The sequence below is a fragment of the Sinocyclocheilus grahami genome, unplaced genomic scaffold, assembly GCF_001515645.1.
Source record: "Sinocyclocheilus grahami isolate Dianchi unplaced genomic scaffold, SAMN03320097.WGS_v1.1 scaffold325.1, whole genome shotgun sequence".
NCBI lineage: Eukaryota > Metazoa > Chordata > Actinopteri > Cypriniformes > Cyprinidae > Sinocyclocheilus > Sinocyclocheilus grahami.
Window position 1 is genome coordinate 747904 of NW_015505504.1, and position 11810 is coordinate 759713.

General features: G+C 34.4%; 1 protein-coding gene across 1 annotated transcript in view; it reads right to left on the reverse strand.

Moving 5' to 3' along the window:
* Positions 1-882: 882 nt before the first annotated feature.
* The window catches only part of LOC107602364 (tax1-binding protein 1 homolog A-like), a 14390-nt gene continuing 3462 nt past the window's right edge, over positions 883-11810 (reverse strand). Inside the window, exons 8-13 of the mRNA XM_016294845.1 lie at positions 10067-10308; positions 8402-8488; positions 7632-7812; positions 6446-6597; positions 3746-3831; positions 883-2415 (exon numbers count right to left, since the gene is read on the reverse strand). Coding sequence (XP_016150331.1) covers positions 2205-2415; positions 3746-3831; positions 6446-6597; positions 7632-7812; positions 8402-8488; positions 10067-10308 — 959 coding nt within the window. The 3' untranslated portion in view covers positions 883-2204. The remainder of the gene's footprint in view (positions 2416-3745; positions 3832-6445; positions 6598-7631; positions 7813-8401; positions 8489-10066; positions 10309-11810) is intronic.

Below are 11810 nucleotides of genomic sequence, written 5' to 3' on the forward strand. Positions count from 1 at the left end.
CATGGTATTTTTATGGTATTTTATGGTACATGTCCAAAAACATGGTAATACATGATACTTTTTTTTTTGTTAGTGGTGCTAAGATGGGACAGAGAAATTCAATATGGACAAAATGTTCCATATATTTCCATATTTGGACCAGGATCTGTATTTAAACACTAATATCTTGGACGGTTGCCATGATTTGTCTGGGAAAAAAAAGAGGCTTAAAGTTGACTGAATGGATCGTTACTATAATTTAGATGCCAAAAACTGGAGCTAGGGAATGAAGGAAGTATTGGATGCCTATCGTTGAGTGACTCATTGTAGATGACTCACTGTCCTGTTATTTTCCAATTCATCCAGTGTCATGTTTGTTTGTATGTATGTGTGTATATTTTTGGACTATGTACCAGTAACCACATTTGTACCTCTCCTTGGCCTCAGCTTTGAATTGCAAACTAGAACCTGTTAAACATGATTTTTATTGGATAGGATCCGAGTGACTCCTAACACCTAGTAATGTGACTGAGATGCATTTATTTTGGAGGGAGTTTGATATACTATATTAGTGAATGTATCGTATTGCAAGTCTTTTGTAAAGTGCTTTTGAAATTATATTTTCGTACTGTATGTTTTTGTGGAAAATGTTTTGTGGAACCGAGGCAATTTGTATGTGAGACGACATATAATGTGTGTGTGTTTGTGTGAGCGAACGAGAGACTCTTTTGAGACGTCTTTATCCTCAAGCTGCAATGTAAACTTTAGGACAATGGTACAAAAATAAAGAAAAGCAAACAAGTGCGCTGCCTGTTTCTGTGTTTTATTGTCCATAGAGTGTTGATGCAATGACTATTCTGTTGTGTAATGATTTGCTGATACAAGGACAAATGTTCAGTTTAATGAACTTGAGCTGTAGCATTCTTTATTAATAAACATACACTTGATACACACAACCACAGATCAACCCTAAGTTAAACTTCCTGGCACACTTACAGTGGGAAGCATCAGCTGTGTTGTATAAATGGATTTCAAGCAGGAATGTGTGATGGATATAATGCTGAAACTAAATGTTTTAAGTTGTTCGATGCAAGATGTTTGAACCAATGATGCACTGAAAAGTTGCACAGCCATTGATTTAGCACACTGGCTCTGGATTGAGTTACTTGGTCATTTTTGCTGAGCTTCAAGAAATAGTTCACTTAAAAACAAATGTTTTGTCATCACACAGAATAACATTTGTTTTAAATAATTGGATTATTTAAAGGAGCTACTAGTAGAATAAATGGAGACTGGAGCTTTCACGCTTCCTAAATGAATTGGTTGAGCCACTAAACAATTCATTCACAAATTAAACTGATTCCGTATGGAAGCTTGTTTCCACCACGGGATAAAAAAAAAATTTAATTGTAACTTCTTTTCTCACAATTCTTTTTCTTCTCAGAATTGGGAGTTCAAAACTGTGGCAGAAGCAGGCTTCCATAATTCAGTTAATTGGCTCAACTTAAAAAGATATTATGATATTTTTTTATGGAGCTTTTACATCTTTTCTGAAACTTAAAAGCTCCAGTCCACATTTATCGTAATTGCATTTGAAGCACAACCAGCAATTAGTTTCACAGAAGAATGTTATATGGTTTTAGAACAAAATGGGGGTGATTAAATGGTGACAGAACTTCCATTTTTAGGTGAACTATCCCTTTAAATTAGTCTTTTAGTTACTGTTTTTCACACATAAAGCATTCAATGTCTCCAAGGTAACGATTTTAGAGTAATTTTAGTGATTTGGCTTTATTAATTTTGGCCATCTCCTTTTGGCTAAATAAACATAAATCATTGCATCATTAGTCCTTTAAAATGAAGTCTACATTTTCATAAACAACAACCTAGAGCTATCTGCTCTCATTTTAAAGCGCAATCAGTTTTACAGTAGTGCACAACATTTTAAACTAAAAAGTGCTTTTTATTAAATTTTTTTATATATCTATTACACCTGAAGACCATTATTATAGTATTATGTCCCTTAGAAGCTTAAATATCTGAATTAATGCTCGTCTATGTGCAAATCAAATATTCCGATAGCAAGTCCTCCTGGCACGAGTTGTGCAGCGGTTACGACAAAGTGACAACATCAGCGTGTTTAAAAAAAAAAAAAAAGACACTGAAGCCCCTGAATCACCTGAGGCGTTTTATATTGAACCAGAATCAAATAAATATTTTCCTTTCTAATCAAAGTTGTCAAAGTTCAGAACATTTTCTTCAAAGTGTGTGTGCACATGCTTTTCGTAGAGATGCTGCTGGCAGTCCAGAGGAAACTGCTCGCTGCAGACAGGACATACCCTCCAGTGAGACTCCACGTGGCGTTCAAAACTGCTTTGCTCAAAGTGCGGCGGGAAGATCACCTCACACAGGGGACACCGCTTATGAACATCAGGTCTGAGTGGGGAAGAAAGTGAGACGGTTTTATTCTACAACTATGGTGGCAAGTGGAATGTGTTTGGAATGAATGATTGCTTATTGCTTACTACAACATAATATGCAGGACTGCTTACTGCCTACTACAAGTTTACAGTGGAAACTATGAGAGAGTAAACATTTTAAACAGCAGTATGCTATGTGTTAATCTCACTATTGTTTAGTCAGCAAGTGGTTGTCAGTTATCTGAAAAAGTCCTAACTTTTAGCAGTCAGATCCAACAAGACAATAAAATAAAGCAAAATAAAATATTACTTTCTGTCAGTCATCACTTTGGAAATGGAAAATCAATTCCAGGACTGTTTCGAATGAAAAACTAGCTTACTGGTTATCAGGGTTATTGTTATAACAAACTAAAAACATTTCCAATACTTGAAATAAAATACAATAAAAATAAAATACATAAAATTGATTTCAGCTAGTTTCCAAGGTAACTTTTTTCATTTTCATTTAATTTAATTTGAAGTACTAAAGCAACAACAACAACAAAAAAAATTATAATAACAAACTTACTAAACTATATTTAAAAAATAATCATAAAAATGACAAAAAACACTTGAACTTAAATTACAAAATCTTTAGCCAACATTAAAATGAAAACAGAAAATATAGAGACAATTTCAAAAATGTTAACAAAATTTAATAGTATATAAATTATACTAAAATAACTGCTGCTGCACACTATGCAGTATATACTGTACTGTAGTGTTTACGGTCTAATATTTAGAATAGTTTATAGCACACACTTTGTAATCATGAATCAACTGTAAACCTTTAGTATGCTTCATTGTCACATAACCTCACCAAACTGCAAATGACATCCAGTTATTACCTTGGAAATAAGTATTTACGGTAATATTTTATTTCATTTTTGGGTAAAGAAATGTTTTTGTATGTCTTCCAAAACTTTTGACATTCAGATCCAATAATGAGTCAAAAAACCCTAGAAAGAACATTTATTTTAAAATAAAATAAAATAAAAAATGTAAAAAACATGTACATTATTGCATCATTGGCCTTTTAAAATAAAGTCCTTATTTTATAAACACATTTTATAGAACAAAATTAAATAAAATTGTGATATTACTTTTAGTCATTTGTCACTTTGGAAATTGAAAGTCAAGTCCAGAGCATTGCATTGTGGGATACAGTGTTTCACATAGTATGCAGCATACAACAGGTTTTGGCAAATATAGTACTTCTAAGCATTCAATGCATACTAACAGTGTACAGAATACGCAATGCAAACACAGTATGAGTAGTATAGTTGCATGTATTTCCTAACATTCACCTGGTGTCAAAGCAGAAGCTGGTATGGCTCTCATTAGATTCCAGACTCTGATGATCGCAGACTGCAGGGGCCTCACCATCACCTCCCTAAGAAAGACATAAAAACCAAAATGAAACGCACACATCATTTCTTCTTGACTGAGACATAATACAATGTTCTTCAGCGGACACATTTAGCTGCCACCTCTCTATTGAGACATAACAGCTAAGATCTCACACAGACACACACACACACCCACCCACACTTTCGATGAAAAGCCACGCCTGTCTGCACACAGCCAGCTTCCTGCAAAGGTTAATGGGCTTTTAACGCAGCAAACGAGAAAGGAGGAGAAAGGGGTCAGCGCCGATCTGCACCCTCAAATATCACAGGCCGGCACCCCCAGCCAATTAGCATAGCCCTCGTCAACATCTCTCTCTAACGAGCCTCTAGCCTCGTCACTCTAATCCGCTAACGAGCTCAAAAGAGAACAGCCTTAATTGCAGTTTCATGCAAATGAACCACCTCAGTATTCACCTATGAACTGAGGTCTGATGGTGCGGGGAATGCAGAGGGCAGTGAGGAAAAGAAGATGAAAAAAGAGTGAATGAAAGAGTTTGAATCCAAGGGCGACAAGGTGGAAGTCGAGAGGAAAGGCTGAAAACGGAAAGAAAGGCTGAGAGAGAGGAAGAAGAAGTGAAGGTTGCTGAAGAGTGGCAAAAAGGCAATGCCACATACAGTATCAGTTTAAAGACTGACACAATAACACCCCGTTTGTTAGCGCTGAAGCTTGCAAAAAGCTTCATCAAGACGTAAAATAAAGCTGATGAGTCTTATGAACTAGTTTTATGGGTCCCATTTTATATTAGGTGACTTTAACTATAATGTACTTGCATCAAAATAATTGTTTGCTGCGATGTACTCATTGTGTTCATGTTGTATTTTTAGATACAAGTACAATGTAAAAACATTGTATGTATACAATAAGTGCATTGTAAATATAAAGTTTTAATTACATTGTAGTTAAAGACACTTATTATAAAGTGGGGATTCTTTTTTATTTTTTTTAGGATTATTTTATGGTCCTTTTGCATCCTTTTTGAAAGAAAACAACAATTCTGTCTCCCTTATGTCATTACAAACCTGTATGACTTTCTTTTGAATAATGTGCTGGTCGCTCTTTTCCTTGCAATTATAATGAATGGTAATTCAAGTTTCCAAGCTTTAAAAAAAAAATGCAAATGTCCCATAAACGTATCACAAAAGTAATCCATCGAGTCTTATGAACTAGTTTTATGGGTCCCATTTTATATTAGGTGACTTTAACTATAATGTACTTGCATCAAAATAATTGTTTGCTGCGATGTACTCATTGTGTTCATGTTGTATTTTTAGATACAAGTACAATGTAAAAACATTGTATGTATACAATAAGTGCATTGTAAATATAAAGTTAATTACATTGTAGTTAAAGACACTTATTATAAAGTGGGGATTCTTTTTTATTTTTTTTAGGATTATTTTATGGTCCTTTTGCATCCTTTTTGAAAGAAAACAACAATTCTGTCTCCCTTATGTCATTACAAACCTGTATGACTTTCTTTTGAATAATGTGCTGGTCGCTCTTTTCCTTGCAATTATAATGAATGGTAATTCAAGTTTCCAAGCTTTAAAAAAAAAATGCAAATGTCCCATAAACGTATCACAAAAGTAATCCATATGACTCATGCACTTTAAGCCTGAAGCCTTTCCAATGTATGAGAAAACAAAACAATTGTGGGTAAGTAATTAATGACAGAATTTTTATTTTCAGTGAAGTAATCCTTTAAGCATTTATTGTTCAATCCTCTTATATCACACTCCTTTTCACATTTGAAAAAATTTAGATACAACTGTAAAATCTTGCCAAACACAAAGATGATTAGACATCTCATTAACGAGAAAGGAGTAATGTTTGTTTTTTATTCACTATAAATTGTTTTTGTGAATCATTGTAATAATATTTGAATCATTTTCAAGATAATGCTAAATGATATCTAGTCTAACAGGGTTTTTCCAAACTGGGGTTTGCAAAACCCTGGGGGTTCATGAGTTGATGAAAAGCTAATAATTAATTAAATCATAAAAAAAATTATATTAAAATAAATAATTCTAAAATTAAAAATAAAATTACAATACAATTTTTATTAAATTAAAATAATTTAAAAAGTCAAAACACTTACTAAAAAAGATGAAATATTTTGTTTACCTACATGTCATGTGACCATAAACCAACCTCAGAGAACCATAAACATTCAAATGTGTTGTTATTGAAATGCAGTATAATATCAAGTAAAAACACATTTCTGCTTTGGTGTTAATGAAGATGAACATATCAGTTTTATCAATGGTGCTGTGACAAAAAAGTTTGGAAATCACTATTCTAAAGCTGTAACGTTGAAAGAACATCTGCTAAATGTCACTGTAACATCAGACAGGATGTGTTTTAACAATGTACTGCAGATAAGCAACAGCTTTAAAAATGACACTGTCCAGATTAAAATGCACTCTTCCAATACTACCCATCAAGCACTACTTATAGCAGTCTGAAGTTACATTAAAACAGACCATGTCTATTGTACATCATGTAGCTGCCAAAGGAAAACATACACAGTAGAAGTTGTTGTGGTGCTTTCAAAATGTTTCCACTGCTCTATCTATGTGTACAGTATGTGTCCTTACATTAGGCCTCTCTTCAGCAGGATTCTCCAGGCCATCAGGGGGGCTGAGACTGCGTGATGGCTGACTGCAGACCACAGGACCACCCCACGGCGGTGGAGCCAAAGGAGGGGGCCGGCAGGTCTGTTCTGGGGATAATGCCCCATCTGCTCCATCTAAGCACCAACAATTCAGGAAGTTCTGAATAGGGCTGTCACATTTCAGTAGTTAGATACCAATGTCACTGAACTGGTCTCGATAATCTACCAATTTCGACACAAAAGCAAAACAAATATACTACACTTATGAAATGCAATTAACTGTATATTTGTAAATATTAAGCAGCAAAACTGTTTTCAGGATTGTTAATAAAGAAATGTTTCTTAAGCATCAAATCAGCATATTAGAATGATTTCTGAAGGATCATGTGACATTGAAGACTGGAGTAATGACTGCTGAAAATTGAGGAATAAATATTTCACATGAATAAATAACGTTATATATATATATATTTATATATATATATATTAGAATAAAAAGTACACATGTAGTTGTTTTTTGGTGTTTGGCTTAATGTTATGTTAGAATCATTATTATACTCATACCTTTTGTTCTTTTAATATTTTGAATTGTTTTTAGCTTTTGTTTTCTTTTAAATGTTTAGTTTTGAAATGTTGTTGTATGATTTGTCATTTTTATTTAATTTATTTTATTTTATTAAATGTGTACATATATAGTATTTATAGAGTTTTAGCTTTTAGTTTTAATTACTTTTTCTTATTTGTAAGTCGCTTTGGATAAAAGTGTCTGCTAAATGACTAAAAGTAAAAGTAAAGTAAAGTAAAAAATAACTGTAATGCAATAATATTTCACAATATTATGTTTTTACTATATTTTAGATCAAACAAATTTAGCCTTGGTGAACATAAGAGACGTCTTTAAAAAAAACAAAAAAATCTTACTGGCCCCTAAATTTTAAATGGTTTTGTATGAAATATTATTCATATTTATACATTATTCATAATTAAGTAAACACTTTCAAGTTTTTTTCTAAAGTAAATATGACTTACTTTAGTATAAAATAAATTCAACCATAAACGGGTCATTATAGACAATCTACATTTTTCAAATAATCTAGTAGTTTATTTACTTTACTTGCTTTTAAAAATGGATTTGAAACAAATAAAAGTAGACAAACGCATGCACCCACCCCGGGTCTCTTGCTCTGAATAGGGGTTTCCATACTGCAGTTCAGCAGGTTGTTGGGGTACCAGTGGAAGTGGAGGTTGGTCTTGTGGATACGGCAGTGGGTAACGCAGCATCATTGGCTCTCTGACCTTTGACCTCCGACTCCCTGCTGCCTCCACTCTGTTCATACACTGCCGCAACTCCTGCAAGAAAAACAAGCAGTCAACAAAATTATTTATAGCATTAATAATCAATATTACAAACGAGACCCAGTCTAACTAGACACTACAAGAACCTGAATAAAACTTTGGCCAATGATCTTCAACCAAAGAAACTGAAATCTTGAGTACTATTGTAATACAGATGAAATATTACCAGTCTTTAAATAGCACTGACACAGTGTATAACTCTCCTTGCTTTTTACTCTTTTTCTTGTTTTTTCTTTCCCTCTCCTTTGACCTCATATCCGTGAGCCATGATTAGAGGGATTATTCACACATTTAACATTTAACACAAGTGCTGATGGGTAATCAGGGAGCCGAATGTGGCATTTAGCCATGACTCTTGGGGCTCAAACATTCACACTCTGCCTGATTTCAGCGTCTTACCTGCTAAGAATCAAATTAAGGTATTTAATATTTAAAGGTTCTCATTAACATTTAGAAGATCAAGCTAATAATACCGGCTTTAGAAGATACTGCAGCTTTGAACAGCAAACAAAGAACAAAATACTAGTGTATATAGCAACAAACAAAAATGATAAAAACAGGTTTATAGTGTAAATGCTCTTACCTTTTCCAGTCTCTCTTTTTCCCTGGTCACCACCACAAGACTCTCCCTCAGCGCTGACACCTCTCTGTCCTTCTCTGCCACCTGAGTCTATCAAGGAATTCATAAAACATATTTTGAGTGGCATCTAGACATGTATTTTATAACTTGCTCTAAGAACACCGCTTGAAAGTGAAGTGTGTGATTGTAAACCACTAAAGGCACTACCTGCAAGTTGCAAGTCCTATAATATTTAAAAACAGATAAGGAGTGGCTTTACATGTTAAATCTGGACTTGAAATGTTGGTGTTTCTCAGGATTTTCTGACCAACAAATCTGAATACATTTTCCATTACTTTTGAAATGACTGGTTCAAGTTAGAAACAATTTCATAGAGGTCACTCAAAAGTTCATGGTTCAAAAGTTTGATTTCGAGTTTTGAAAGAAGCCTTGTATGCTCACCAAGGCAGCATTTATTTGATCAAAAATACAGAAAACAGACATATTGACAACTATTATTGCAATTTTAAAATAATGTTTTAATAATATTTGAACATATTTTAAAGTATAATTTATTCCTCTAAAGGCAAGCTGAATTTTCAGCAGTCATTAGTCCAGTCTTCAGTGTCACACGATCCTTCAGAAATCAATCTAATATGCTGATCTGGTGCTCAAGAAACCTTTATTATTATTATCAATGTTGAAAAAAAGTTGTGCTGCTTAATAATTTTGTGGAAACTGGGAGCATTTTTTTCAGGATCCTTTTATAAATAGAAAGTTCAAAAGAACCGCATTTATTTGACAGATAAATCTTATAAGTATATTTACTCTCACTTTTTATCAATTTAATGTGTCCTTGTTGAATAAAAGCATTAATTTTCTTTAAAAAAATAAAATAAAATGGACAATCTCTTAATCTTAATCTCTTATGTTTCACAGGGGAAAAAAAATATGCATGTTTGCGCTGCATTAAGGTGAATAGTTAAAAATCTTCATTTTTTGACAAACGATCAATTTAAATGTATATGCTGTCCTATATAACACTGTAGGTTTAAGTTTGCTAACTGAGATGTCAGGTTAGAGTTGAGAGTAGTGTGTATAACTGAGACAAATTGATATCGACTGTAATCTCACTCATAGTCTTTGTAACTAGAGGTCTCACATCTAATAGAGAAAGAAAGCAAACATCAGTGTACTGTCTGCTGATCTCCTTCTCTTTCTCTCTTTCGGAGTTATCGTTGTGTAAATGTCTGTTTGGGTTTGAAGTTCAGTTGAAATGGGTTTACTACAATCTTACCCTGCTCTCCAGCAAACAGTCATAAAGCATCTGGTGAGAGCGTGTGCATGCGTTTAAACACACTGTAAATAAAAGACTTTCCTTTTGATGGTGTCTCCAGCTTTGTCCAAATACTCAGACAAGAAGAGCCCTTTACGACCTCCTTTCCACTTGGCCAGCTCTGTCCTTAATGATTGCTGTGTTCACACACGCTCACAAGACTGACGGAAATGCGATACCTCTGTGAACCAGACCTAAAAATCAACCCGTGGAAGTTCAACTGTGTTTGCACGCTTGTGTGCGCTGACATCTTATGCAAATTAATGTGTGAGTATCCTTGGCTGGCTCTTCCCTGTGAGGTTGAAGGAACCTGAATAATGTATGTGCCTTTGTGTGTGTGTGCGTTTACGTACTTTAAACTGCTGCTCCTCACTGGCTAGCAGGAGTTTCAGATTTTCATTGATGGTGCACTGCTCTCTCCATTTCTCCTCCATGCAGGCAAGCTCAGCTTCGACTGACACGCTGCACTCTTCCTCCTCCTCCTCCTCCTCTTCCTCTTTTTTCTCTTCCATCCCATCCTGTCCAGGTCTACCTTCAACTCCCAGTCTCCCGGTATCTCTTTGTGTCGCAGGTTTGATCTCAGCAAGAAATTGATCTTTCAAATTTGAGAAGTTAATGCATAATGCATGAGAAGTTGGTCACAGTATTATACAGCATATAAAAACATTAGTCGTGAAACTGCTGTGTGACGTGACGCAATCACAGCAATAAAATATTTGATGATTTATCAAATGTACAGCTATGGGAGTTTTGAATGATACCAATAACAAATAAAAGTTATTATATATATTATATATACCAGGGCTGTCCAAACTCGGTCCTGGAGGGTCGGTGTCCTGCAGAGTTTAGCTCCAACCCTAATTAAACACACCTGAACCAGCTAATCAAGCTCTTATGCCGAGGTCACACTGCACGATTTTCAAACTCGTCGGCTCGCCGTTGTTTTCACACTGTGTGTGACTATCTGGGGTAGCATTCAGTTGCTGCTGTGTTCACATTGCACGATGGATCGGCGACAGGGGGTTTCACACTGCATGACTTCACAATAGGAAGAATCGCCGCGAGAAGTGATAAGGAAATAACGCGAGAACCCGCGTGCGTCAGACCGGAGATTTCAAGCGAGACTGGAATTATTTTTAAAAAATATATACGGTATATAGCCCGCAAATTGTCTGTGAGCTGATTTCCATCTACAAGGAGAAAAAGAAAAACTGATTATGCAGGAGGGAGATGCAGGGAACAGGGATTGGGTGTTCTGCAATTGTGTATATATATATATAAACTTTTTTTTTTAATTATTAATTATTAAATTATATAATTTAATTTACTGTAAATATTCAGTAAAAAGTATAATGTTGTGAAATATTATTACAATTTAAAATAACTTTACTATTTTAATACAGTATATTACTCCATTACTATAGTCTTTAGTGTCACATGATCCTTCAGAAATCATTCTAATATTCTGATTTGGTGCTCAAGAAACATTTCTTATTATTATCAGAGCTGAAAATGGTTGTGCTGCCTCATATTTCTGTGGATTTTTTTTTGATAAATAGCATTTATTTGAAGCATTCATTTCTTAAAAAAAAAAAAAACCTTACTGACCCAAAAACTTTTATTACTCATTTTTATTAATGAATTACTTTTTTATTAAAGGGGGTCATAGGATGCCCATTTTCCACAAGTTGATATGATTCTTTAGGATCTTAATGAAAAGTCTGTAACATAGTTTGGTTAAAATTTCTCAATGGTAGTGTTTGAGAAACCTTTTTTTACCCTGTCAAAAACAGCTCTTTTCAGATCAAGCCATTTTTGTAGTATTTTCCTTTAAATGTTAATGAGATCTGCTGACCCCGCCCCTCTCTTCCAAGCTGCTCTCAGAGAGACTGTTTACTTTAGCCGCATTCATCGTGAAACTTGCTAATTAGCAATTTGCGATTTGCAAAGATTCATTACAAAACATTATATTCACTTCTTCTGTAGATGAGGCTGGATCATGAATAATTCGCTCGAACATAGACTCATTTATGTAGATCGGGGGCGCATTCCCTTCAGAAGCAATGTAATCCACTGCGAGTTCAGCGGCTCAGATGT